The 27526-nt window shown below is 55.6% G+C and overlaps 6 protein-coding genes across 6 annotated transcripts; 3 read left to right on the top strand and 3 right to left on the bottom strand.

Moving 5' to 3' along the window:
- Positions 1 to 759: 759 nt before the first annotated feature.
- Positions 760 to 3728, bottom strand: EsH8_XV_000011 (uncharacterized protein; the record flags this gene model as incomplete). Its single annotated transcript, XM_083274052.1, has 3 exons — positions 760 to 1545; positions 1619 to 3099; positions 3266 to 3728. The coding sequence occupies 3 exons, from the start codon at positions 3726 to 3728 to the stop codon at positions 760 to 762; spliced, it is 2730 nt and encodes a 909-aa protein (XP_083120584.1).
- Positions 3729 to 5849: 2121 nt separating this feature from the next.
- Positions 5850 to 7554, top strand: EsH8_XV_000010 (uncharacterized protein; the record flags this gene model as incomplete). The annotated part of the gene is made up of 4 exons (XM_083274051.1): positions 5850 to 6428; positions 6513 to 6772; positions 6856 to 7324; positions 7405 to 7554. The coding sequence occupies 4 exons, from the start codon at positions 5850 to 5852 to the stop codon at positions 7552 to 7554; spliced, it is 1458 nt and encodes a 485-aa protein (XP_083120583.1).
- A 3485-nt stretch (positions 7555 to 11039) lies between these two features.
- On the bottom strand, positions 11040 to 12236 carry EsH8_XV_000009 (uncharacterized protein; the record flags this gene model as incomplete). The annotated part of the gene is made up of 3 exons (XM_083274050.1): positions 11040 to 11312; positions 11373 to 11739; positions 11806 to 12236. 3 exons carry the CDS (start codon positions 12234 to 12236, stop codon positions 11040 to 11042), a joined length of 1071 nt encoding a protein of 356 aa, XP_083120582.1.
- A 4389-nt stretch (positions 12237 to 16625) lies between these two features.
- EsH8_XV_000008 (uncharacterized protein) lies at positions 16626 to 16931 on the bottom strand (the record flags this gene model as incomplete). Its single annotated transcript, XM_083274049.1, has 1 exon — positions 16626 to 16931. The coding sequence occupies one exon, from the start codon at positions 16929 to 16931 to the stop codon at positions 16626 to 16628; it is 306 nt and encodes a 101-aa protein (XP_083120581.1).
- A 1153-nt stretch (positions 16932 to 18084) lies between these two features.
- EsH8_XV_000007 (uncharacterized protein) lies at positions 18085 to 19693 on the top strand (the record flags this gene model as incomplete). The annotated part of the gene is made up of 2 exons (XM_083274048.1): positions 18085 to 18646; positions 18930 to 19693. 2 exons carry the CDS (start codon positions 18085 to 18087, stop codon positions 19691 to 19693), a joined length of 1326 nt encoding a protein of 441 aa, XP_083120580.1.
- Positions 19694 to 21016: 1323 nt separating this feature from the next.
- On the top strand, positions 21017 to 24527 carry EsH8_XV_000006 (ankyrin repeat domain-containing protein; the record flags this gene model as incomplete). The annotated part of the gene is made up of 6 exons (XM_083274047.1): positions 21017 to 21040; positions 22129 to 22448; positions 22504 to 22820; positions 23468 to 23795; positions 23887 to 24044; positions 24127 to 24527. 6 exons carry the CDS (start codon positions 21017 to 21019, stop codon positions 24525 to 24527), a joined length of 1548 nt encoding a protein of 515 aa, XP_083120579.1.
- Between the last annotated feature and the right edge of the window lie 2999 nt (positions 24528 to 27526).

Genomic DNA, 27526 nt, shown 5'->3' with positions numbered 1-27526 from the left:
ACCATATGGCGCAACATGAGGGCGGCAAAGGAACCGAGTTCCCACGAGACATGGGAGAGGGGAGCGTGGTGAATCTTTCTCCATCACCGTCGCATCGGGGGCCATGGCGCCGAGCACCTGATTTGGTAGAGGAGCCGTGTCAGCGAAGGCAGAGTGTCCGGGTGTTTGCCTGGCTGGTATTACATGCCTCTCTCACTTTCTACCGTAGCTTCCATCCGGCGTTGTTTCGGTGCTGTGGAATTGGGTTGCGCCTTGGTGGAACCATGGGCTGCACGGCGCCGCTGTTGGTTTGGTGTGTTTTCCTGTTCTTTTCCTCTATCGTTGAATTCAGGAAGAGGCTTGTTTGTGTTTGGCTGCAGCAGGCAATTGTGAACTATGGCTTGGTCGTTCTGGTCACGCTATTTTAGTTCGAGATGCATTGGCGTCAGTTAACCCTCACGAGAAAGACGATCCACCGTGGTATCTGCGAGCTGACTCTGCTCTGAGACTGGATATTTAAAGACTGGGTGGAGCAGCGACCAGAGTTATTTTGGCATCATTATTAGGCCGATGATTTTGTTTTAGAGTTGTGTAAACTTTGATCAATGGAAATTAGAACTACGTATGAACTTGGCCTTGGCCAATGGGTGCTGGCTTATATTAACAGTTCAATAGACACTAACACATCCAGACCCGTTATGCTAATACCACATTCCATCAACTTGCCAGTTGACCAGACTCAAACCTCCACTCCACGACATACCACGAAAAGCAGCATAGTTACAAAAAGGTCGCTTGGCCGCTATCCCCAACCATGGCTGCTGCCTCTGCTGCATTGAGTCGATATTTCGCTACCGAGTAGCCGAGCAAGATCAGGAGTACTGTGCACGCGCGGTACTTGCTGCTGACGGCTTTGCGAGAGGCTTGTATCGCGGCTTCGTCCATGTCTTGTTCCTTTCCGAGAGCGGCAAGGTGTGGACCGGCCATGTGAGCACTCTGCTGGATGATGCTAAAGTGACCACGTACCGTCTGCTCCGAGAGGCTCTCGACAGCCCCAGCGGGGGCAACAGGTGTGCGACCATAGGCGTCTAACAGCGCCTGTAGCCTTGTTCTGACGACATCCCAGCTCTCCTTGTCCCGGGAGGCCTTGGTTGCCTCGGCGTCGGCACGGACCGCACACTTGATGGCATCGCGGTGCATGGCGTGAAATCTCGAAATGATACCCGCGAGACTGGACTGCTGCGCCGCCAGAATTTCGTTTCGAGCAACCCACGACAGCATTGCCGTTGACCGTTCATGATGGGTCTTGGCGGTCAAACTCGCCTGCAGGCATTCCAGATACCTTGCCTGGTTGCGCAGCATCCTGGAGCCTTGCACGCGCTCTGGCAACGTGAGGTGAATGTCTTGGAGTTCGTCGGGGCGAAGGGCTCGATGAGAAGACGTCAAAAGGCTTTGCCGCATGAATTCTCGCTCAGCATTGCCGTCAATATGACGAGGCATCGCCTCGCCCGCGGCGGCCAACGCTGCAAACTTGACCACGTAAACGCCGCAGTCATAGTGGTTGGGCTGTTCGGGACACTCCTCGTCGTTAGACGAGGTGCGGAGAGTGTGAGAGGGGTTGGCTATACTCGATACGTACCGTCACCTTGCGAAAGACGATGGGCAGCTCAGCCTCGGCGTAAGCCCATCGTAAGAAATCTGGGACGACCGTTCCGCCCGTGCACGCGACGCCGGATGGAAGCGAGTTGAATTCCTGGAGGAGGTTGTCGTGGCGTGTCCACAGGAAGAGAACCCAGTGATGGTCCGAGTTGAGAAACAGCAGAACCTTGCTCTTTAGCATGACGGGCTGCAGGGAAAGTCGACCCCGTTCTGTCATCTTTCCGGCAGCCAATGTCAGGCTGCTGACGACGCCGATTGTGCTGGACGTGAGTCTTGCGGAGAAAGCCTCGATGATGTCGTCGTTGGCCCAAATTCCAGGCTTAAGCCGATCCAGACTCGCGACAGTCAGCTGTAAATTGACGCGGGACTTCTTGGTGGCGGCCAGCGGTGTCTGAGTGGCTTCAAGAGTATCGACGGCCGGTTGGGAGGCCTGTGCTGTGGTCTGGTGTCTCTTGCCGGAGTTTGGATCGCCAGGCGAGGGGCTCAAGTCTCGGAGTGCGGACTCGCTGCAGGCACGTTTGCGACCGCGGCGGATAGTGATGTTCATGTTTGGACACTCGACAAGGCTTCGAGGAGACTCTGCGCCGAGACTGGACGGCATCACCCGGTGGCTGTTAGAACCGAGACCCAGTCCCAGCCCGTTATTAGACACAGACTGGTGTGCAAAAGACTCGATCGATGTGGGTTCTCTCGCTTCGGCTTCTGTTTGGTCCGTCTTATCAACAAAGAAGGACTCCTCGCTGATGGTCGATAACCCTTCGAGGCTGTCGGCGGTATGACGGGAGCGCCTGGCCTGGGCGGACGGAGCTGGAGGGGGCTTTCTTTGGGGCGGCAGTCGACGGGGGATAGGCGTAGACACGAGCAAGTCATCGGGCTCCTCTCCAGAGTCGTCGTCATAGCTCGGGCTGTACAAGTGGGCGTTATTGTGGTTCGGGTTACTGAAATCAATATAGTCGTCAAACCTCGGGTTGTTGTCTAAGTATCCAACATAAAAGCCGTCGTCACCGCTGTCGCCGGCACTTGTATCATCACCGCCATCGTTGGCACTTGCATCGTCGCCACTGTCGCTGGCATTTGTATCGTCATCGCCATTCGCACTTGACCCGTGGCCATCGCCTCTGGCGTGACCGCCATCGTCTCCGAGTGATATACCGGCCTCGGGGACCTCTGAGGCAGTCGCTTGGTTGCCGAGACGGTGGGAGTTGGCATTGGTGAGTTGGCAACTCTGATTCTTCGCCGTATCAGGTGTACTGGGTTCGCTGACGAGAGGAGAGGGACTCGATAGGACGGCGTCGTCGTGGTTGTCTCGGGCGAGCTCGGGGCTGCTGATGTTGCTGCTGCTGCTGCTGCTGCGGCGGCGGCGGCGGCGGTGGTCTCTTGCAGGTTTCGCTGGTGACCCAGAGGCGGAAGGCTGAGTCTTGCGCCTTTTGGTTTGTTGCCAGCTGGCTATCGTGGGGTTGACTAAGGCAAGGAAACAGGTAGCGTTAGCAAAATATCCTGACAGGGTGCGACGGGAGCGGCGGGAGAGGAGTGGGTAGGATGAGGAGGGGGAGCGGTGGGCATGTGGATGACAGGGCAGTGTGGATGAATTTCGGGCATCGTGCGACAAGAGGCGATGACGACTTACGAGAGTTGGCGGCGAGCTGGAAACGAAAGACATCGCCAACGGGTTTGCCCTTGTTGCGTAGAGGCACTGTCTTGTATAAGTCGTAGAGCTCGACAAGCTCGATGTTGGGAAGAGAACGTCGCAAAGTGGCGAAGGCCGTCAGGCAAGGACGCGAGTTGACGATGTAAGGACCGAAGAGGAACACAAAGACGGGCAAGGACAGGTTGAAGTGGCCAAGAATGGAGGCGCAGCGTTTCTTGCAGTCGCCGCGAACCATGTTGACCTGGGCGACGTTGTCGACGATGATGTTGAGGACGGTACGGTTGACGTGGAGGAGGGCCCATCGCGCGAAGTCGGTCTCCCCAACGGGAGGATGGAGGCGGAAGTCGTCGACAAGCCGCAACCAGAGCTGCGGAAGCAGATGATGTTCGTCGGCAGGACTCGCGAGGGCGTTGAGCCGTGCGAGAGTCTCGGCTAGCGGCATTCCGACGCGCAATATGGCGATGACTTCGGGGACGAGGACGCGGGATGACGGTGTTTGGGCATTGTTGGACGTTGCGATATCCAAGGTGCTGGTGTTGTTTTTGTTGCTGCTGTTGGATGGTGGAATTCGTGGTCGAGAGGGATCGATCGATTGATGGAATCGCAGGAGGAAGCACGAAGGTGCGTGGATGGGTGGTAAGTTGGCCCTCCCGGCTTCAATTGCTGGGCAAGGCGAGTTGAAGTCGAACAAAACATTGCCAATAAATTGAGACGGGAAAGGGGAAAAAGTTCGATTATGGGTCGTGAAGACAGGACCACGGAAGGGGAAGGAGGAAGAGAAGGACCTTGGAGGAGGAGCAGGAGGAAGGAGCGTACTTTGTTGCCAACGGGCAGGCGGTCCCCAGCGTAGGGTTGCCACGACCCGTAGGATTGCCACGACTGTGGCAATGCTACGCACACCACGGCAATCCTACGCACTGCACCGCCTTGCCCTCCGCCACCCGGGCGGTTGCGTTGGACGCGGCAGGTAGGGAGGTGCGGATGGTTGCCAACGGTTCTGGCCTGGCACCGATTGCCTGACAACCCGCCCGATTCTGTTGCTCCGCATCGTGACCCGTGGCGGCCCTATGTGAATCTTCACCACCACCACCGCAGCCTCGCCCCGCCTTGCCGACACACAGTCTGCTCCCACCACCGTGCAAGTGAGCGTCTCCTCGGGCAAATAACAAACAGGCAATAGTCAAGTCCAATAGTCACTAGCTTTTAGACGCGCCACAATGCATCCTGCGAGCATCTTTCCTATGCGCTGGCCGCTCACTTCAGACGGCTTGCACCGACTTCCGCCAGGCATTCCATCACCGCGGTGCATGATCCGGCGTTAAAAGACACTACTGCTACTACTACTACCCCTACTACATAATCTGCCGTCCCGGAACGATCGGCCGGAGCCCCATCAAACCAATCAGTCGCCGTCCGAATCGACGCCGAGAACCACACACACTAAATCCGCTGCCTGTTTGGGAGTGCTGGCATGCCTTGATTCGCGCCAAGATCCCTGGGCGATTGACGGCGCACCGGCATGCACGTACGTCCGCCTCAGGATGACTGCGGGCGCATTTGTTCATCTCAACACGATGGGCCAAGATGGGGTCGCCCAGCCTCTACGACACCCTGAAAAAAACTGGTATGGCCGGCTTGTACTTGTCGTCAACCGTACTTGGCAGCTCGACCGGACGGGCCCTTGGGCGGCTTCTTAATGGAGTTTCCAGTCTCGGTCACAACCACGATCGAGAAAACATTGTCCATCTCCTTGACGACGCCAGCGCAGCGCAGAGTGTCTGAAAGGGCAGCAACTGCGCAAGGTCTATCTACCTATAGACAAGTTCACCGAGATCCCCACCGAGACTCTTGCCGAGACTCTTACTGAGATCCTCACCAAGCCCTGAGGTGCCGGTGACGACAATGCAGAGCGATCGAATATAGCAGACCAAGGGGGCGGGGCTGCAGAAGCCACTCGTTAATTATTAATGCGCCATTGCGCGGAGTGCGGATGGCATTTGACAGCACCTTGGGAGGAGGCGGCAGTCAAATGTGACGTTGAGGGAGTGGAATGGAGCAGTCAATGCGACGCGACGCGATGGTGGATAAGCCCCGGTCGGGTACGTACCGACGGTGCGAGCCTGGCGCGATATCACATGCATAGGTAGTCTGTGTTGGAAGATGTTTATTGAGCAATGACTAATCGGACACACAGTACAGATTATTCCCGAAATTTACCCGAGCTGCACCACCCACCAGCCACAGGCGCCACACTCATTAGCGAGAGGTGGCTTATTCGAGGCAAGACATGGGCCTAGCACCAAGACTCTGACTTAATCAGCAACACCTGACTTAGGTAATCAATGTTGCTGTGGAAACAAACACCACTCGCTCCCCGCGCTGTGGCACGACTCCACACTTCAAGAATCGCTGTCATGGAGCCGGCCATGCTATACCATGACATGCCGTGCCGTGCCGTGCTCGACTTCGGGACCACCCCTGCACGCACATCAACGTCGTCTTTGGCATCCTCGATTCTGGAGCTCCCGCCGCCTCTCCCACGACGTACCTTTGACCCTTCTTAATGTGGACGAGACCTGTCGACATCTCGGCCTGGCTATCGCAAATCCCCGCCGGCGCCAGCGCCAACCTCGACGCGGCCGATCGACCAGCAAACCGTCACCAAGTCACCAACCCGAGATGCCACAAGCGACGCGCACACCTCATCTCGCCCCCCGCCTCAGACGCAGCCGCGCCCTCCTCCGACTTTGTTGCCCTCGCCTTCGGGAACATGGCACACCATCCCTCGACGCCGACGGCTAAGCGCCAGAAGAAAAGCCACGCTCCCGAGGAGGCAACCATAGACGCCCTCGCCCAGGATGTCGATGCGACGCCCAGACCGGCAAGCATCTACCAGAACAGCCTTCCGCCGCCGTCATCGTCCAGCCAGCTGCCCAGCGAGTCCTCGGAAACTCAGTCCGACGTGTCCGGCCGATCGTCCCCGACAAAGAAGCTCGCCAAGATGGCCCTCGACGCCAACGAACCCCTCGAGACGAGGCCCTTCACGAGGCCGGACAGCATCCCCAACGGTCCGCTGCTTGCTTTGTTTGAGAAGATGGAATACTTGGGCTGCGTTGAGGGTCTGTTGCCCGTCAGCATGCAGGTGAGTAGTGGGCTCGCCAGTTTTGATTGACGCTGGCGGTCGACCTATGGTGCTGGTTGAGGGCTGACAGACACCAAATGGCAGAGCGAATTCGAAGATGCTACCAGAAGTGGCAAGATCGCTCGCATAGGGAGAGGTGCTTTCGACGCGTCCGGGGAGAGAGACCGCCTGGGGCCAACGCCGGCCATTGACGACGTGCTTGCGATTGTCCAGGAGGCATCGCATTGTCAAGAGTTTCAGCATACGGAGCACAGTTGGAATTGCGCCGTACATTTCCCCCTGCTTCGCCTGGGTCTTCATGGCAGCTACACGCGCAAGAACCAGCTCGTCGACTTTGACTCTTGGTGAGTGAAAGCCTAAGCCCCAGATCCCCAGACCCCCAGATCCCCAGCTCCCATGTTCGACCGATGCTGACCCATTGCTCCAGCACGCACGCCAGACCAATGAAGTCATATCGCCACGTATCGACATCGTACCCGTCGACCATGGTCGATTTCGCCATCGTCGTCCGGCCCCGTAGCGTCGAGGACAAACGCGGCCCGATAGCCCAGGCCATCGACCGGCTGCGGAGACAGCTCCCGGGAGAATCCATCAACCACACCGACCACTACCCGTTCCTCTTCGACCCCATCGCCGTTTGCATAGAGACCAAGCGTCCGGACAACGGCGAGCAGAAGCAGGCGCTCCAGACGGGCTCGTGGCAGGCTGCCCAATGGCGGTTCCTCCACCACGTCGTCGAGAAGCGGCTGCTTGCGACGGACCCGAGCTGTGAGCCGGGGCCGGAGCTCGAGGAACGATGCCAGGAGGTGCTGGAAAGGCTCGGCTACCTCCCGGCCCTGTTCGTCCGTGGCCATCATTGGTTTTTCGCGGCGACGACAAGACAGGGGCACGGCACGGTTAGTCCTCCACGTTTCTTTTTTCTCCTGTCGCTCACCCGACTGTTATTTTGTGTTCAACGTTGCTGACCTTCGTCAAGACCCTCTGGAGGGAGGTGGATCTCGGCACCACCCGGACTGTGCTCGGGGTGTACAGCATCATCTATGCCATCCAGCTCCTCGCGCAGGACATACGTGACCATTTTTGGCCGTGGTATCTTGACCATGTCTTGGGCATCCCGCCCGTCTGAGCGGCAGATCTGCACGTCCTCTTCAACTTGCAGAGAGACTGAGCCAAGATACGGACGAGGGCGAGCCGTAGCAGCTTGCGCGACAGCGAAGTCGGCAGACCGGTATATTGTCAGCGGTCTGTCCCTTGATCAACCGGGCTGACGGTGCAACCTCACCTGGGGCACCACAAGTCGATCGTCCCCACGACGACGTCGTTTCCCAAGCGAGACGGATAGAGACCAAAGTAGGCTATCCTTTTCCCCAGCGGTGGCCCAATACATGGCTTGTGCCCTTGTTTTTCGCGTAACGCCCAGAGGCTGACAAAACACCAGTCGAGGTGCTTGGGAATGGCCTCGTAGTCGTTCAGCGAAGTAAAGTTGTACAAGACTTTGACGAGGATAGCGAACCGCACGCGGCCCCCGGAGCCGAGGAAGCGGTCTTTTTTTTCTTGTGGGCGACTTTTGCCACGGACCAGGCGCAGACGTCCTCGATAATCACTTCAGGACCGAGGGTCCGGATCGCTGCTGGAGGGCCAGCCGCAATCGGCCGGGAAGGTGCTGGCCGTTGCGATCTTTTCCCGCCGTGATCGGGACCGCCGAGATGCGCTCCGTTTGGATTCAAGGCGTGGAAGACGTTGAACCATGGCGCTGCCGAGGCCGCCAGACGTGCGAGGCATTGTTGTGGGGGATGACAGAGCCTGCCTTGAGACGGACTCGGCCTTGGCCGGATTAGTATTCTAGTTGGCATCTCGATGTGTCGACTCGGGGCGAAAGTGGTTCGGCCCAAACGAGGTCGAGAGCCCAAGGATGGGATGGGGTAGACACTGGTACCATCACTGCCGGCTTTTCGAATCGTCGTAGTAGGGAACAATACCTGGAGGGAGATTTGAGTTAGGCTCATCTGGTGCAAGCTAGCCTTTGAGCCGGGAAGCCTAGTTAAAAAGGCTTACTGTCAAGTTCGTCTCTCATATCATCGTGGTGAGCTGCATTGCGATGGGCGAGCTGATCGAAAGCCGCAAAGGGCTCTTGTGTTTCTTGTCGCCTTTGGCGCTCCTAAGATGGCGGAGGCCGGAATGAATAAATGAGTCAAAGAGGCAGTAGTAATGCGTACCAGCCTACTCAAATGTCTGTTTGCACTTTTGCACAATACAATACAGTGTGACCTTTTGTCGGCCGCCACATGGGCTCACAATGTATTTGTTTCCGCAGCCTGCCTCAACTTCTATATGTACCCTAGAGGAAGTGGTAATACCTGGTTTGATTTGCCATTAAAACACTTTCGGTCTGTTGCTGTATGCGACACCAAGTGACTAGCGGTGTTGACCTTTGGCAGCTTTATTCTGAGACGTGAGCCCGAAAATGAAGCCATTGCCACTTTTTTAATTAACAAATAGCCGACAGCAGCCTTCTTTGTTGAAGTTAAGGATTGTATTTTCTCTAAAGTGGAAAGGATATATATCCCTTCCTTTAAGTCGGGTATGAATTTCCTCTTATATGCGTAAACTTCAACTAGACGACTAAGTACTAATGGGGCTATAGTAACTTGCTGAATCCGGTTGAAAAGAAGAAGGACTATCGGAAATTTGTTTGAAATCAAACGAGTCCAATACGCAAGTTCTTGCTGAACCTTTGCGTTGATGGAAGGATGGCATTTTGAGCCGGCTTGTAGTGTCAACGTCGAGTTGCGATGTGCTGATTATGATCTTTGCTAACTGCATGCGTTCATTAGATTGTTCGTCTGTCCTCTCTTCTAACAATAACTGACGGTATCTAAATGTCATCACCGGCTGCGCAGGCTGAGACGAGGAACCCCAGCCCCTGGGCAGCGAGGCCTGTGCCCAGAATAGCGGCTATGACGGGAGCATAAAGTTCGCGAGAGTGCCTGAGAGCATGACGGGGAAAATGGGCAGGATCTGGGCCGGGATCATGCGACAGGCGCCTGAGGCCGGCGAAGAGGAGGGCAATGCCGCCCGCTGACATGCTGTCCACCTTGGAATCACCGAATTCCATGTCACTATTATTGCTTTGCAGATGCCGGTGTGCTACGCGGAAGTGCCTCAAGCTGGCCCACCAAGCACCCTTAACCTCGTCCTCTGTATGACCTGTTGATGTTCCGGCACTGCACCCCATATCTCGCTTCGGTTCTGCCCCTATGTTCTACATCTGCGAGTCCAACCCGCGAATGTGCCCATATTATTCCAGCCGTCCTGTGACAATACGGCGGAGGGATATCCTTCTACCTTGATCCTAAGCTGTTGGTGAGATCGCTACTTTAAGACGGGAATTCTGCACGATCAATTCTCTGATGCCTTCCTGATAACTAATGTTAAAAGATGAAGCACTGGTGTTCTATTACGACCGCCTCTGTAACTCCGACACACCTACAGATTTTGGTAGCCTTGTCGCCCGCGTCGTCAGGGAACACTCTGAAACAAAAGAGAATCGCTAGAGGTATCTCTCTGAGTGGCAGAATACGACACAACGTCGAATCATCTACAAGACCCCTGATATGCCTAAAGATCGGTGTCTTGAGCTGCTCCTTGAGAAGCTCACAACGATTCAAAGAAACTTTCTGCGGTACACAAGTCCAGTAAAGCAATTTGAGACCAGATACGTAAAGCCTGTAGTGGTGTCAAAAAGTGCAAATTCTGCCTCTCTAGCCTGGCGCCTACGTATGGGGGTTGTCTTCAGTCAACTACAGTCAGCTATTGGTGCAGCTATCCAGGATTAAAGGCAAAGCCGGTATACTGCCGAACTGCTAGAGCAGGATTGGATGGACCATATGTAAAATGGCTGTGGGAAAAACCCATGATTCGGCCGTGAACCCTCTCGCGGCCGCCCTTTTCGAAACAGCAGCGGTACGCCTACCCCAGCTGCCGTGAGGAAGTGCTAGGTCTGCGGTCAGCCTGCTGCTTAATGAAGCACTGTACAGACGAAAGGCGCCGGGCGCATGATCGATTCAAGGAGGGCAACTAACATGTACAGGATCCCTCGATTCCTGCGTTGACTCGGTTCCTCGCGTGGTATGAGGGTATTGAGGGTGTGAAAAAAATGGAACTCGCCACTGCAGATACAGCTGATGATGAAAACCCTGTTGCCTAATTCTACCTGTCTCGGATTCGCAGTAAGCGACGACTGCGCGACGGCAATAGTGAGAAGTTCTTCACCTCATTCTGCACATACTTGGCGACCCTCGAACGAAAAAGGCGACCAACACGAATTAAACTTGCCAGACACACGGTGCAGACCGCTGCCCTGTACGCCGTGCCGTGTTCTCAAGGTTCGCCGGCGATGCATAGTCCAGCCACCCCAACGTCATGTCCGTATGTCTCACGGGTTACTGGGTGACACTGCTTCACATGCTCTTGCAACGAATAGGCAAAACGGGTATCTTATTTCCTCCAATCTTTGGAGCCAAACGCCGCCAGTGTCCCAAGTCATTCATACAAATATCGTCCATCGTTATTCTCATTATCATTAGTGTTGGTCGTGTACCGTGCCCTTGTCTATTGTCGCCGCGCGAGCTTCCTGTTCTCGTCACCCGCCGTGTCGGACTCCCGGCCCCGCTTCAGGCCCCGCGGGAACATGGCGCGCGTCAGCCGTTCATGGAACGAGGAATACGGTTGAAAGGGAATGTGGACGGAGCGGACGAGGATGCCCGAGGCGGTGCGAGGGGCCTCGTGAGGGCTCGAAAATCTATCGAGAGCGGCAGCAGGCACGTCGGCGGTGTACAGGGTGATGTGCGAATTGTTCTTTGTATCGCTTAGAAGCACGCGGACCTGCTCAGGCCAAAGTCAGCAATACATCACGCGGGACGGTCTGGCATGGCTGGCATATACCCGAAAGCTCTCGGGAGCAGACGGCACATCGGCGCGAGCGCATTGACGCCGCTGGGACTGGGCGAGCGCGATGAGCAAGGCTACGATGTAGGGGTCTCGGAGGGGTTCGGCGGGGGTGATTTGGGCGAGTTGTTTGGCATAGAGAGACGCGGTGGCCCTGCTTGGCCGACCGCTCCGAGGGGGGCAACGGATATACTCCAACGAGTCTTCGCGGGCGAGGCGGATGTCGTAGCGGTCTAGATAAGCGATGGATAAAAGAGGGCGATTGGCAGTCGAGGTCGGTTCCGGAGTCGGTTCCGGAGGGCAAGACAAGACGGAACAGGGCATGGAGACGGAGTGCGCCTCGAATCGAAAACGGAGTTGTTTGCTGCAGAGAAGCGCACAGTCAGCACCTACGGCACGGCACGGCCAATGTGGCATGTATAAGACGCACCTTATTCGTTGGATGCCAGCACGGCTTGCCGTTAGAATGGCAGCCAGGGCTGATGCCTTGGGGGGGGTCCATTGGCCTCGAGCCAGGGTGGTGACCTGACGATCGAGAGGGGATGGGCGAGGCTTGGTCAAAGGTCTAGGAGACGGGCCGTCACCGGGTGTGTTGGTCCCGGGCCGGGTAGAGTCGGATCGGGCGTCGGGGACAGAATCATCTTCAGGCCTGCGGTGTGGCGACAGCGGCGGAGAGAGCTGCACTGGGGTTGGGTCGGCGTTGGTGTCGGTGGATGGTGGTGTGTCGTGGACGAAGGTGCAGCCCAACAGGTCGAGGTGTCGCGCTGTCCAGTAGAGCGGCATCACAAGAAGACGCTCTCTGTGGTGCCGTCGCAGGATTGCACTGATTGAAAGCGAGGAGATGTCAGCTCCATTGTGCATGGGTGTTTGGGGTGGTAAGGAGAGGATCGCGATCATGACCACGGACGGTGGTGGGTGGTGGGTGACAGTGTGGTTGTTGTTTTTGGTTACAAAGGAGCGAGCTGCCCAGAAAGAGAGGTGCACGTGCTGTGCTGTGCTTAGAAAGTGTTGTGCCACAATTAAAGTGTAGTGCAGGGTGTAGCAGATTGCATGGGTTTATAGTGCCCTTTACAAACGTTAGGCCGGCAGGCAAGGCGGGCAGGACGGGCTGGGCGGACAGGCAGGCAGGTCGGGCGGGCAAACCGGGCTGGGCGGACAGGCCGGGTCGGGCAGGCAGGCAGGCAGGTCGGGCGGGCAAACCGGGCTGGGCGGGCAAACCGGGCTGGGCGGGCAAACCGGGCTGGGCGGACAGGGCGGGCTGGGAGGACAGGCAGGCAGGTCGGGCGAGCAGGCCGGGGATGGCGGACACGAGCGCTCATCGCACTAATACGTGGTGGTCGTGCTGTTGTAGCAGGACTTGGATAGAACAAGACCATCCGCTGCAAGCTTCGCGCCAGCAAGAAACTGCCTGAAGCCACTCTCGTTCTCCGTAGGATGTCAACAGTCAACCTCAGGAGCGTGGCCAAGATGCGAAAATGTACGCCGAGCCTCGCTACCCTGCGCGTCTCCCTCCCGCTAGAAGCTAGGTGAGAGACGAGACCAATAGCGATTCTTGGTACGCCAGGCTTATTGAACTCACAAGCTGATCGGCAACTCCCGACAGCTCGTTAGGAAATGCTAAAGAATGGACCGCTGATTATCAAGTCTGTTTGCTTTGCCCGTTTCCCGTATTCCCAAACCTGGATAATCTAGCTCTTGGGTCCGAGAGATTTTCGGTTATTCCCTGAAACATCCATTTGTAACCCCCACACTCTTGCTTGTGGCGTATGAAAAATCCTTGGGTGCGACCGGCATAAAACCGGTCAGCGGATGCCCGATCTGCCTCATGATTAACTAAAGTTAAACACCAAACTCAACCGCCATGCGTCATCACATTTACAAGCCCGACATGTGAACGACAAGACGAGTAGAATAAGAAGAAGAAGATGCCTGGTGTGCCGAAGTGAGGTAAACCGCCTACCTAGGTAAGCTGTACTGTAGTGCCTTCCCGAGATCCGGACCGGATGCAGCTGTTTTCTGTGCAATAAGAAGATAGAAGGAGACGTTGTGGGAGGAAAGGTTACAGTCTCAGGCCGGAAAACTGTCACGGATGAGGTCAGTAGTACGCACTGTCGCCCTCAGCCGTTTAGTTTTCCCGATTTTGGCTGGACTTTGGTTCAACCGATGAATGTCAAGACTTGCAGTAAATACTATATATACCCTTTGATGGTCAGTGGTTTGTTGGTTGATACGCGCACCGTCGCCAACTACCTTACGCTCAGAGGGCGAGCACCAGTTGTCGTAAATTTTCAGCTTCCCAACGACGGCCCCCGCCACCGTGCTGCGTCCCGGTGTCGTTCGGAGACCAGACGCCGTCTCCAGGGAATCAAGGCGCGCCTTGTTCTCCGAAAGACGCCTCAAGACTTCGTCACGCTCCTCCGTCGTGCGCTCGAGGGTGCGGAACCGCCTGGACGCATCCCTCGAGGCAAAGAGCCAGGCGTGATACTCGGGTGGGATCTCGCGGTATCTTGCCCTGTACTCCTGCTCACCATCAAGATCGTAAGCTCCCCTGCTTGCTTCACCAACAGCACCCTGGGAAATACTTCACCTAATGCTCTGCTTCTCGTCCCCGCCAGTTTTGCAGGGACATACCGTGGAGAGGGGTAGCCATTCACAAGTGTTGCTGACCGTCACAAGTGTCGCTGACCGTCACAAGTGTCGCTGACCGTCACAAGTGTTGCTGACCGTCACAAGTGTTGCTGACCGTCACAAGCGACTGACTTGCCTATGGCGCACAATCCCGTCGGGTCCTCGAGTTGCCGCCTAAGACCGCATCCGTACATCCTATCGACATAAGAGCAGAAATTGTCACCGTCACCCGCAGGCGCCGCCGTCCGCTACCCGCGACAGCTAACACAACATTCGGAGTAATGAACTGCTCGCTCTTCTTCAATTTTATGGTTTCGGTTGCCGTGGTCTTGTTGCTTGTACTCTCGTTTCCCTCCTTGCGAGCGGGTCCGACGCTGCCACGCCGGATGGCCCTTGGCGATGGTGCCATAACGCTCCCGTGGGTTCCTGTGCAATACTGGGGGTGGATGAGAAATGGCTTGTTTTTCCGGAAGTTAATCGAGACAAGGGAGACGAAAGAAACGAATTGAAAGCCGTGTCGGCAGAAGACTTCCGGAGGTCACATTGCGGAATTTGTATTTGTATAGATGGAATTGAAACATTGCGACGGCCGTCTTGGGCGACGGATCAAAGGGTATCGGCAAACTTGGCCGATATATTCCCTGTTTACTTGCACATAATGCACTGCCTGTCGCTGGTTGCGTTGCTGTTTTGCCCACTCAACTGCTGCTTGATCTGTTTTATGACACAGTATGTCTTGCACAGGTTTTGCTGCCTACCAGCCCATGTATGTCATGAAATCCAAATGTGTTTTCAATGCGGTCTAGTATTAATCTTGGATTACTCAGCCAGAATAAGAGCAGGCGGCTAGCAGCAGCCAGTAGCCAGCCGCACTATCTTCACTGCTGCTGCTGCTGCTGCTGTATCCGCTTGCTGCTGCCCGAGGGATTTTGAAGTGGTAACAAGCTGCCTGCCCTGAATAGCAAGCAAGAGACAGATATTTAAGAATTCAGTGGCAGAGGGGAGCAGGAGATTAGACAGGCGGGAAACAGATGGGGACAAGATGGTCTGGGTCAATGAAGAATCCAATGCTGGCTTGGCACTGAGCACTTGATTTTCATATCTTGCTTGAGGGCAGACCCGTCCCGACTGGGCGGCACAATGGCGCTTCGTGTAGGCTTAAATATACCTACAGGTAACCACCCAGAGTTAAACCCATTCAAACCATTGTTTTAAATAGTTTGCTATATGCCTTGATCGGATTGTCGTGTTGAATTTTCTTATAGAACGAAAAAGGCCCGTAGGGTATCCTCCCTTCTTATCGTCGTTCTCTCCGCTTCCTCCGTCTCTGTCGTCTGCCGCCGACAGCGGTCTATAGTCCAAGGCCGCAACCGCTTTCCCCGCCATAAGCCTGGTACTTATGGGGCATCTAGCTGTCGCACATCTCTCTGGACCAGCCAAGACCAATGCCATTTACTCGATCTTGCTCCCTCCCGGTTACAGTGTCAGAATTAGTGTCCCTAAGCAGCCTAGAACACAGCACCTTTCCGGTTTCCTCTTCGCCGCCGACGTTAGATTGGACGGGAATTACATGAAATCTGTTGCCAACTGGTCTGTTGCCAACTATTGTGAATTGTCGTGTTGAGTAACCGTCACCAATCTCTTCAAATACTTCTACGCCCAGCAAAATGTCGTCAACCAAAGCAAGCCAAGTCGACGCTTCCAAGCGACCCAAAGGGCTGTTTTTCACTATGGCTAGACTGCCAATCATTTTACCAACTCTAAAAAAGAAAGACCACCCTTTCCGTGCCTCTAAGACTTTTACGTCGTGACAGATTGACAATAGGAAGTCTAGATACAAATGGAAAGTGGGTATATACACCCCTGACGATGGGATGCAACGCGAAGTCAGCCCCTGCGAATTAGGTCGCGATACCTACCCCTTAAGGATTGTTGGTTATGCTGTCAGTCTCAAGTCGTGCTTATATCCCAAGCCTAGCTGTTACAACGCGCTCAAGGAGGTGGGGCAGTCTCTGAAGATATCTCGAGGGCGGCAGTTATAGGCAGGTAGCACCAAGACAATGGAGCTCAGACCGAAGATTGCCTTCTTCACGACAAGTACGCCATGCCGTGCACTTCTTCTCTATGCTGATTCTTGGTGTTTCGGCTTACCAAGGATGGTGTCATTGTGTTGGCCATGGGAAAAGATACACCGTTCCTATGTCACTGGCGCCAACTCCACCGCAAGCAAGGATGACGCAGTGTGGCGTGGCGTGGCGTTGGCCGAGGTGGATGTGCTCGAAAAGCGCCTACGGCATTGTAATTTTGATTCAAACGAGACTTTTGTGATAAGGGAGAAGCTAGAAATACATTCCAGATAGTAGGGCTCACAAGATTAACAACAAGACAAGAATCTATTGTATTGATGCTGACGCGCCTTGAAAGAGGATGACTTCAGGGGGTATTCCTTCAGCAGATATCGGTCGACTGCACCCAGAACCTTGACCCTATCTAGGTACGATGGCATGTTGGACGACGCGCCATCTTTGTGACTGCTCGAATCTGGTCGCTGCCTGCCTGTTTCCCATGTCAAATGTCAACCAACTGGTCCTTCTCGTCTTCTCCCACAGCATAACTAATGGCTCATTTGGTGCCGCGGGCATTGTTTGGGGTGCCATCGGACCCCGTCCAGGGCTTCGCATCCGTCATGGCCGAATGATCGACGATGGCGATGGCAGCTCTGGCCGCATTAATGGTGGCTTCCAAGCTGGACTCGAGGAGATGGGTTTCGGCAGAGCGCTGGGTGGTGCTTGCGGAAACGGGGGCCAAGGGCCACAGGGCGACAAGTTCGCGGCACTTGGCCACGATGAAGCGGCGCTGGCCGTCGGGATCGAGACTGCGGTAGAGGACGTGGTCCGCTGGCTCGGCTTTGGCGGGGTGGGACTGCATGGTGTGTTCCGGCCAGACGTGTGCGTTTTGCTGGATCGGGGCTTGCGTTGGTTGGGCAGAGCGGCGTGAGTGTGAGTCGTTCGTTGCTATTTCACTTGTGTCAGCTTCTCCCTCTGGTCGCTGCCGGACGGAGTGACTGGGCGATGACGTACCCGGGGCCAACACTGGCAGAAGGGCTGGGTTGGGCTGGGTTGTCAGAGATATAGACGAAAGCGGGAGGCCCGAACTTGTTGTGAGTAGGAGCTGAGTCCTTGAGAAAGTGAGAAGTTGCTAATGAACCTTTGCTACCGCATCCTGTGCCGTGGCGGGAAAGCGGAAGCAGTCGAGTACTCTCTTAGGTGGCAGCGTTGGGGGGGTGAAGACGCAAAGTGAGAAAGAAGGAAGGGGGAAGAAAAGCAAAGGAGACATAGAGGAGGAGGAGGAGGAGGAGGAGTAGGAGATGTTGAAGGAGATGTCAAAAGGGAGGAGAGGAGGAGAGATGCAGGTGTCGGGTGTCGGGTGTCGGGTGCTGGGTGCTGGGTGTAGTTAGGTAAGCAGTGCCCAGGACTGGGTGCAGGTACGTACACCCACCTCAGGGCCGTTCTAGCTCTAGGTAGGTAGGTGCTGCACCTGGCCCTGCAATATACGCCGCCGTGGCTTTGGCTTGCGGGAAGGACCGGACCGGGGACCCACACCGGCCCCGGAAGGTGGAGCACAGCAGGCGGGACGAGGGGAAGGAATGCCTCGGCCGCACCGCTTCTAGCGAATGTGTCCCCGGCCGCTTCTTTCTCGCCCACTCGTTGCTTGAAAAAATTCAGGCAGAAGCCCTCGCATGCATCTCTGTTATGTTCTGTTTTCTTGGGGTCTGTCTACTGTCTTTCCGCACTGCGAGACCACCGCCGGAGACACGGAAGGGACTGCGCTTGATGTTGCTGGCCATGGCCCAACCCGAACCAAGTCAAGTCAAGTCAAGCCCACCCAGGACCGTCTGCTCATGCTCCCCTCCCTCTTCTGCGTGATGTGACTGTTTTGCCGTCTTGTTTTCTTCTCCTTGAAATCCGTCAACCTTGCTCATTCGTTGTCGTATTTGTTGTGTCTTTTGCTGTCTTTCTCGCTGCTCGTCTTCTGTCTCTAGCTTCCAGTCCTGTCTTTCTGCCTCGCGCCACCACCACAAATGCCTCGTCAACGCATCGAGGCCGAGGACGATGTCCGCGCCATTCTCTCCCAGCTCCGTCAGATAGCCTCCGTGTACGCCAACCCGGCCATCCGCCCGGACGACATCCCCGCCACCTGGGCCGCCCTCAAGCAGACCTGGTGGAGCCACGCCCACCACCACGACCAGTCCTCGTGGGACTTTGTTGGCTTCCTCTCCTCCCAGCTGTCCGACGACGAGCTCGAGACCATTTCTGCCCTCCTCTTCCGAGAAGAGAGGATCTGGCTCCGCGACACCGCCGCCGCCGAGTTGCGCCGCCGCGTCGAGCGCCTCATGGCCAACCTGGGCCTCAAGCGCGTCGAGATGGTCTTCCTCGTGCTGGGCGCCCCCATCACCAAGTCATGGACCGCCGTCAAGACCCTCAACTCCCTCCTCAACGCCAAGGACCACGCCAAGCGACGCTCCCGCCGCGACGTCCTCGACGCCGTCGCCGCCGCCGCTCTGCGTCGCCATGCCGAGGGCGAGAGCCCCGCTGCGTCGCCCCCGGAGCTGGCCATTGAGGATGTCGACTCTGCTTTTCGAGGTAATGCTGCTGCTGTAACTTGCTGATGATTCGTTGCCCTTGCCTTTTTTTCACTTGCACGACTCCATGTACACTTACTTACATAACTCTCGAATATTATCTTTACTAGCCCCCCTCCTATAGTATACTTGTAGATGCGAATGGCAAAAGAATCAAAATCACTTATACACCAGCCCTTGCACCAGCAGATGAATCCTCATGTATACATACGTACATCACAGATCAACCCGTCGTAAACGTCCGTCGTATCCACTAGGGACAGCTCACTGACACGCCAACACAGCAATTCGTCCCGGCGAAGACCCAGACCGCGCAAGCCGCCGAGGAACCCCTGCGCTCGGCTCCCGCGCATCCACCCCGGCCCTCATCGGCAGAAGCGTGGCGACCCCAAGCCTTCCGGCCGCGTCGTCTCCCTTCCGGATCAACTCCGTCGGCCCTGCATCCTCGCGCGCGTCCTCTCCTTTCTTTTCCGCCCGAGAGGAGTCCCCCCAGTCTGCCTCTGCCGAGATGCCGCCCCCTCCCCGCCCGAGCAACTGCCGCAAGCGCTCCGCCGCCGACCTCAGCTACCAGCCCCCTCCCGCTAAGCGGTCGCGCACCTTCGCCGCCTCGGGATCCCAGGTCGGAGCCGAGGAGGAGGAGGAGGAGGAAGAAGAGAGCGAGGTCGACGTGGGCCGGGGTATTGCCCTGGCAAATGACCCCGTTCCGCTCTTCGAAGACGGGGACTTGGGAGACGAGGCGTGGCAGGGCGGCAGCCAGGCCCGGGCCAACGATGACGAGGGGCCCGGTTTGCTCTTCGCCGGTGAGAACGACGAGGCCGGAGAGGAGGCCGAGGACGAGGAAGAAGACGACGCGGACTTTGCAAAGTCCTACGGCAAGCTGGCCGAGGCGGTGCTGGGAATGCCCAAGCCCCGGGGGGGATGGGCCAAGACGATATACGGCCCCATTATCGAATCGTTTCGGAGCTCGGCCAAGGTCGTGCGAGATGCGGCTGCGGGCATTGAAAAGGAGAAGAAGGCTGGGAAGGTAGCGGGGGATGGGGCTGTATAAAAGCCGAGAGAGGTCGATTGGCGTGGTTTGGTTGGGCATTTTGGCCGCCGTTTATGCTCGGTTGGTGTCCCCCCCCCCCTTCTCTCTTTACATTCTGTTTTGCTTCGAATCGAGGTCTTTAGGCCTCAGCAATGCAGCGAGTGGGGCTCCGGCGCTGGTTCCCTCCGACGCTCGGGCTGGGGTGTCCAACGACTTAATGAGCTGCGAGTGATTTTCCTTGGCTCCCATGCATCGGTGGGTGCTTCATCCCACACAAGTGGTTGTGCTGATGACGAACCCGAGCGAGGGCGAGAAGGCATCATTTGTTATTGGTAGCCGCCATGACGTGAGCACGTTCCGTGTCGCTGTGAAGATATCCATCCTCTCCGTCGGTTTTCCGAGCACTTGGACATGTGGAGAATTCTGCCATAGGACCATGTTGGGGGATTTATAGTGTCCTGCGACGGTTGCCTCGGCTGTGACAAGCAGACCTACGACACTGCCGAGTGTGTCCTGCACCGAATCCTGCCGCCTTGCCCTCCTCGACAAAATGTCGACGCCCGGCCAGCTCAATTGCCAGCCCGCCCCCGGCCACAACACCCTGGGACCCGTTCCTACTTCTCGCCTCAGCGGATCTCCTTCTGTCGCTGCACGCTGATCCTTGCGAATGGCCAAGTTGCCTCTGCAGTTAGTGCCTCTGCAGTAGACTTCCCCGTCCTCTAACGAACAGGTGGGGACTTTGTGTGGGCGGATTGTGGTTGAAGGCAGTCAAGAGTCCACCTTGCTGGCTACATGTCAATTCGGCATGAAAGGAGACGACCTTTGTGTTGAGTTCTGCAGCGTTGCCCAAGTTTAGTTCCTTGGCTTCAAAAAAAGGACAATCTGTGTCGAGAGAATACAGGTGTGTGTCGAACTGCATGCGTCTCAATCCGCTTGCTCGCCGTATCCCACCTAGGCACTTGAACGTCGCCAGTAGCTAGCTCTACTGACCCTAGCAAGATATTCACCATGGTCAAAATAGACATGCCCCCTTGTAAAAACACCTTCGATGTCGACTACGGCACTGTGATCCAGACATTTCATGTCTTGGTTTCGGCTTTCCAGTTGCGGGAATCATCGCTAGTGGTTATAAATGGTCGTAGGATTCGCTGGTTGACGGTTCCGCCCACGGGCCCTTCTTTCCAACCTGGCTGTGGATCTGTTATTGATTTTATCCCCAGCGAATGTTAGCCATGTGGGAGTTGGCTTCCAATACTAATTCGGGCATGTCATTCATTCATTAGGTACCAATATCATGTCTGCATCTAAACTTGATGGGACTCTCTCACTGGCGCGGCCTTAAAAATGCTGGAGAACCATCGGATGGGCGTTTTTGACTATGAAGGATAGATAGGGAGCCGTCGATATTGCCTAAACTGTTTCCCAATCGCAATGATTGAGCGGGGTGCTGGTGTTGTGACCCCGCGACCACGCCACTGGTGTTTTGACCACGCCACGCTACACGGCGCCACGCCCCCCCTCGGGGCTGACTAATGACGGCGGCCGGTCGCGGTGGGGCCTGTCTCCAACGGCACGGCCCGCGCTGAACCCACCCGGCAGGGAATCGTGTTCGGCCCGTCCGTTGCCCAGCTCAATGTGAGTGGTCACAAAGCATACCGGCCCGTTACATTACTCACTCACACCGATCGCTGCAGATGACAGCCCCGAGCCAGTCAACCAACCAACCTGTCCTGCACTTCATCTCACCTTCACGACTGAGGCTCTGCCTGCCCCCCCACCAACGAACGTGGTTGGCGCCCCCCTTATAATACCCATCGCTTGCTTTCGTTCAACTCTCCTTATACACGGACAACACTCCTCCTTGTACCTTGCTTGCATCTGACATCTTCCATCAAACAACTTGAATCTTGGGCATCTAGGTTTGTTTATTATATTAGGTAAGCAGGCCGGGCGGGGTGGATGATGAGGCAATGGAAAGAAAGAGAGAGGTAAGGGGGAAGGAAGTCTCTGCCTGTCTGCAGCTCCAATTCGTGGCACCTTCTTCTTTATTATATTTTTATTCTGGAAAGAGATGGAAGACGAACCCCCCTCTCTTTCCCTCCTTCTCTCTCTGTCCTCTTTTCTTTTCTCTTCTCTTTTCACCTTTCTTTTCTCTCTTCTTCTCTCTCTTCTTTGAAGTAGCATACGAAGAATCTTCAACTCTCAACACCATAACCGAACTAAACCAAACAAAATTGGCCTATCGCACCGCGAACCATCGCATCGCTGCTCTCTTTCTCTCTGCGGTCTGTGACCACACGGACCGAACTGTAGTAGATATGGACGAGGCGTACACACTATCATCCCCCTGCTAACTCGACCGCCTCCCTGGTGAACTCATCGCGGGCATCGTTGAGGCTATCGACCACATCCCGAGCATCGCCTCGTTGTCGCGCAGCAGCTCAACCCTACACAAGGCCGCAATCAAACACCTCCGCCGCACCGCTCTCGATGGCGACGAAGCTTATACTGCGCACCCACAGCAGCACCCCAACAGAGTCTTCTCACATCCCACCCATCCCAGTCACGGCGACAATGATGATGACGACGACGGCGGTGACAACAACCACGATGACGACGACGGTGATAACAACGACAGTCATCATGTCTCGACGCCGCCTTCACATATCGCCGCCGCCTTTGGCAACCTCTCCGCCGTCCGCTGGCTCATCGTCCACCACGCAACCGCCCCAGCTGCAGTTCCCCACGACCCCATCAACCCCCTCGCGACCTTTGCGTGCGTCTGCCCTTCGAGACACCTGCGGCTGCTAGCTCGTACACTGCATCCGCAGCCCAGACGGCTGTCCGGCGTCGACGCCCTTGCACATCGCCCTCTGTCATGGTCACATCGAGACGGCCAAGTTCCTCATTACCCAAGGCGCCAACTGGTCGCATTCCGTCCCCGGTTCCCACGGCGTCACCGGCCTCATGATCATATCCGCCAACGGCCTGGTCCCCCTCCTCGACTGGCTGCCCACGCGCGTTGCCGTGACCGCCCGAGACGTCAACAGGAGGGACGACGCCGGCCTGGCCGCTCTGAAATACGCCGCCCTCAACGACGACGGCTGGCTGGCAGCCGTCGCCAGGCCGCCGCCCAGTCTACAAACTAGTGAACCACTCAGCCGTTGACACAGACCACCGTCCACAGCCCATCACCCAGCCCATAAACCAGCCCAGCCGCCCGGTCACATTTCTGCGATGCCCACAATGTACCATACAATCGGACGACACATGGCGGACAAGTCGTATATTGGGAATATCGTCCACAACATTGCCGGGCTCCTGCTGCGCTCCCAATCCCATGTCTTGGGCGGGGGCTTCCTGACGGGATTAAGCCGATACGCCATGAAAAAGGGGAAAGGGAGAAGGGGAATGGAGGACGCCCACCCCCGGACCGAAGGAAAGAGAGGTTCAAGAAACAGAAAAGACTAAGCAAGCAAGCGGCGCCTACGATTGTCAAGATGGAGATCCCAAGACCAACAGAGGGAAGAAGTCATTGCTCAATTACCCAAATTAACGGGCGAATGGCTCAAGAACGACACCCTTTCCCCTTTCCTCTCATTTATTCCCCCCTTTCCACATCTCTTCCCCTACTTCTTTGTTCTCTTCTCCACCGCCACAATACAAATAAACACACGCACACGCACACACTCCTTTCCTAGTCTTGTCTGTTTTCTTGTCGTTGTCTTTATCTTTTCTATCCTTTTCAACCAATCCAACCCATCCAGCCGACCAGTCAGTCAGTCAGTCAACCAGCCAGCCACCATGCCCGCTCCGACTCGGCCGTCTCGTCTGACCCCACCGTTGCCGCCATCATCACTAAGATCCAAGCCATGGGTCACCTGCCCGCCGTCAACCCCGCCCGCCTGGCCCTGCCGGACCTCCTCGCCGACCTCCACCTCTCCTGGTGGCAGCTTGTCGAGACCACGGCCGAGCTGCACCCCGCGGCCCCCTCCCCCTCCTTCCAGACTTTCTGCTGCGCGCCCTCGGCCACGAGCCCCTCGAGCGCCTCCTCCACCCCGTCTTCTCAGGCTCTGTGCCCTCCGCTGGCCCCGGCGCCCTGCCCGCCCAAAAGGACCTGTCTGTCCACTTCGCCCGCGCCCGCGCCTCGCTCGGCCTCTCTGCTGCCACCATGTTCCTGCACCTCGGCCCGCTCATCCCCTCAAGACCACCAGCACCAAGGCCATCTCCGCCGCCCTCACCGCCACCTCTGGAGAGAGGTTCTCCGCCTCCCAGGTCCTGGGAGCCATCCGCGCCGCCATGTACGCCAAGCACTCGAACCCGGCCGCCGTCCCCCAGCCCACCGGCATCCACGTGACCAACGGTCTCAAGGGTGAGTCATACTTGCGCTGCACATCCCCGACGTGTGAATCTATTTAATCGGAACGAGTGCTAACCGGATCGACTACTCGCAGCCCTTCAGGCCGGACAGTACTCCCTTCCGCCGCCCGCCGACCTCCCCACCACCACTACTACCGCCACCGCCACCTCCGTCGACGTGTCCGGTGCTTCCTCCGAGGACCTGGAGCTCGCACGCTCCATGGAGGAGCTGAACGTCGAAGAGGGCCTGGATCCCCTCCCCCTGGATCTCCCATTCCACCATATGACCCTCCCCCCTCTGACGCCGACTTCGACCCTCCCCGCAAGTCTCGCCGACGCCCCCATGCCCGGTTTCTCATCCTCCCAGGAGGACTCCCGTGAAGAGACCCCGCGTGGAGGTGGCCCGCCGACCGTTTTGTTGACCTTTGACCGAAGCTCCGGGCGCTTGGTCGGAGTCGAGAAGGTCGGCGACGTCGAGGACGAGGCGGCGCACTGAATTGCGCTCGCCGCCCAGCTGTCCTCCGCGCGGCTTGCCCCTCGCCTGTCCCAGGGCCGCAACACCGCCCACTTCTCCTCTCTCGCCGGCCACGGATTGTCGTTTGTGGTCTGGGCCCTGGAGCAGGGCATAGTTGTCGAGGAACGATGGGTCACGGTCGATGTATAGTCACCACCGCCACCATCACCGCCATCACCACCTCCTCCCCATCCACCAGCAGCACTAGAAGCACCAAAGTTATCAGCAACACCAGCAGCAGTAAGCCTGACCCCGTTTTAAGGGGCCGAGAGATCCCAAAAAAGAAAAATGGTAGTTGTAGCTCAGGCTACAACTCTGCAACAACAATTAGGTCCTTGACTGTGATGTTTGTAAAGCTAACTTTGTCTGGTTCATACTGCCCTTCTATCCCCCCCCTCTTCTTTGGGTCTCTCTTTGTTGTAAGAAACATGATTCCCGTGCGTGTATATGTATATACCTTGTTGCGGATCCCTGATCCTCACTTGGCCTGTCCCGAATAGCCTATAGTTCCTCAGAGCCACAGTGGGAGTGAACAGGAACGGATCCCGCAATGGAAATGCCTCAAACCATAAGAGATGATGACGTGCTGCCCTGTAGAAACTTGGAAGTATATCATTGCATATGGTGCGTCGCTGTGACACTCGCTCTTTGACGGTGGCTACATGATTGCAAGGGTAGATACTGATCTTGAATATCTTAATACATTTGAAGTAATGTAGACTACCCACAATAGGAAAGATAACACGTCCTTTTGTTTCATGTTTGAAATATTAGAGCGTGTGCAAGCTGAAACGGGTCTGACTGTCTAATCAGTGGTGCTTTGAGTTGGTTAGGGCTGAATGAGGCTTCAAGTAGAAAAGAACTGATATGATGGAGCCAACTTGTGGGGACTCGTTCCTTATTGTCCTCGTTCTTCTTCATTATTTTATGGTCCTCATTTTGCTTTACCTCTCCTTTGCCCTGCATGCTGACCTCCAAGTTTTATTTTAATCCCGAGCTGGCTCCAAGCGGTTCCATGTTGGGGCATGAGCAAAATCGCAGGTCCAACTAGGGAAAAGGGCGAATTGATGCCAGCAGTGTGGCCCTTTTGTAGTTGGATTGTAAGTTCAGGCTCTCTTTTTCTGTTGCGGGTGCCCCAAGATGATATTCAATGTCCAATTATGTTAGCTCATACAGAATCAAAGTTATAAAACATTTGATCAGTGTAGATGACGATGTAAGCCGCACTCATACAACATGTGGTATAGCAATATCTATCTATTTTTATATATAAGGAACAAAGATGCGTTCAACTGACTGAATTTTCTACTTCCTTTTGTCGTTTGCGTGATTGGCTGTTGAAAATAAGCAAGCTGACGTGCAGCATGAGAATACGGATTGGTAAGGTGAAGCTGGAGGAGATATGCTAGTCGATTGAAGCTGCGTCGGCGCAGATATTGGAGCTACTGAGATCCAGAGAGGGGATCTTGTTATTTGGAGAGATTTGTAGGAAGACGAGTTGCGGACGGTGAAGCCGCCGTGGTGGGTTGGGTAGATAGAGATCGTGTGGTATAGTTATCTACTGGGTTAGGGTTAGGGTTTATCCACTGGCTCGTGTTCAGCGTTGAAGACGGGTAATAGACCGGATTACAAATAATAACTGTAACGGCACGATGAAATGATGGGTATTCCTGAAAAGGTTGGAACAATAAATCGCATTTCCAACGACATTGACTATGCATCCTGCATCGGTGCACCAGCTATGGGACGACGATTTGAATCCTCAACGATAACGGTGACTCCGTTCAGGATACTGTTGGTGAAACGGGTGTTAATCACCATGTTTGTCTAGGGTATCTCATCTAACAATAGAACCTTAATTGCTTTCTTGATCCATTGTTTTTTCTCAAGCTAATGCCACGTCATTTGGCACGCAACACCAGCTTCTGCCTCTCCGAACCTGCACTAGGTGATGGAGTTTCCCCCTATAGGTTGTGTGAACTAGTTAATGGTTTGAAGGACTTTGGACTCGCCTAGATCACAGGTCAGACGCAGTATCAAGATTTCTAACTTGGATTTATGCCAGAGCAGTGTGAGCCTGTTCGTAAGGGGGTCAATAATGCTGAATTGCTTAGCCAGGCTGAGGATCATGAGCATGTTGCGCTATTCTAGGCTTGAGGTGTGGGCGAAAAGTTGGCTGCTCAGTATTAAAGCAAGTTCTTGTGGTAACATCAGCGTGTACTAAAGCGAAGCGCGAGGCGTTGGATGTGATCAAGAGCGCCCGAAATTCTGTCCACCGGCGAGACAGGATGGCTGGCGGGGCTGACATGTTTGACAAAGTGCACCCGGAGTATCATCCAACACGCTCGTTGTTGGCCTAGTTGGACGCAATCAATTGGACAAAGCTACTTCGGGAACGTCTGAGGATACAAAGATTAGCTCAAAGTGATTCTGAAGGACGACACCTAAACCCTTGCCTGACTAGAAACGTGGGTTCTGTACGCTTTAAACAGCTCCTAACGAACCTGGGGAGGGGCAGAGACCATGCACAATTATCCATGGAACAGCATACCCGAGATGAGCGGTATCGGCATGAGTAGTACGGCGTGGAACGCGCTTCGATACCCTGGATAGTAACAATTACCCCGTCACCCCGGCTTCGCGCGGCTTCATTACAATATCACGATAGTGTTGGAATAGGGTGGGTCGACAGGTTCGCACCCAGATCAGGGATGGTGTCTTTTTACTTTCTTATATCATCTAGTCTAGAGACCGAGCGAGCGTAAATATAAGCCTGGTCAAGGCTTAGTTTTAGACAAATTCATAACGGACAATTCAGGGAGAGGTCAGCTACCTAGATATTACCACATCCATGCACTTGATCAGACACTCTGCAAGCCGGAAAGCGAGTCACAGTACTCATCAATATCTCCAAAACAAAATTGAGCCTGATCAGTGCTGTATTACTACTACAGTGAGCCTTGATCGGCCAGCTGATAGAC

Source organism: Colletotrichum jinshuiense, chromosome 15 (genome assembly GCF_051148585.1).
Source record: "Colletotrichum jinshuiense chromosome 15, complete sequence".
NCBI classification, from domain to species: Eukaryota; Fungi; Ascomycota; class Sordariomycetes; order Glomerellales; family Glomerellaceae; genus Colletotrichum; species Colletotrichum jinshuiense.
The sequence above is the reverse complement of the archived record's forward strand: the minus strand, read 5'-3'. Positions and strand labels throughout refer to the sequence as shown.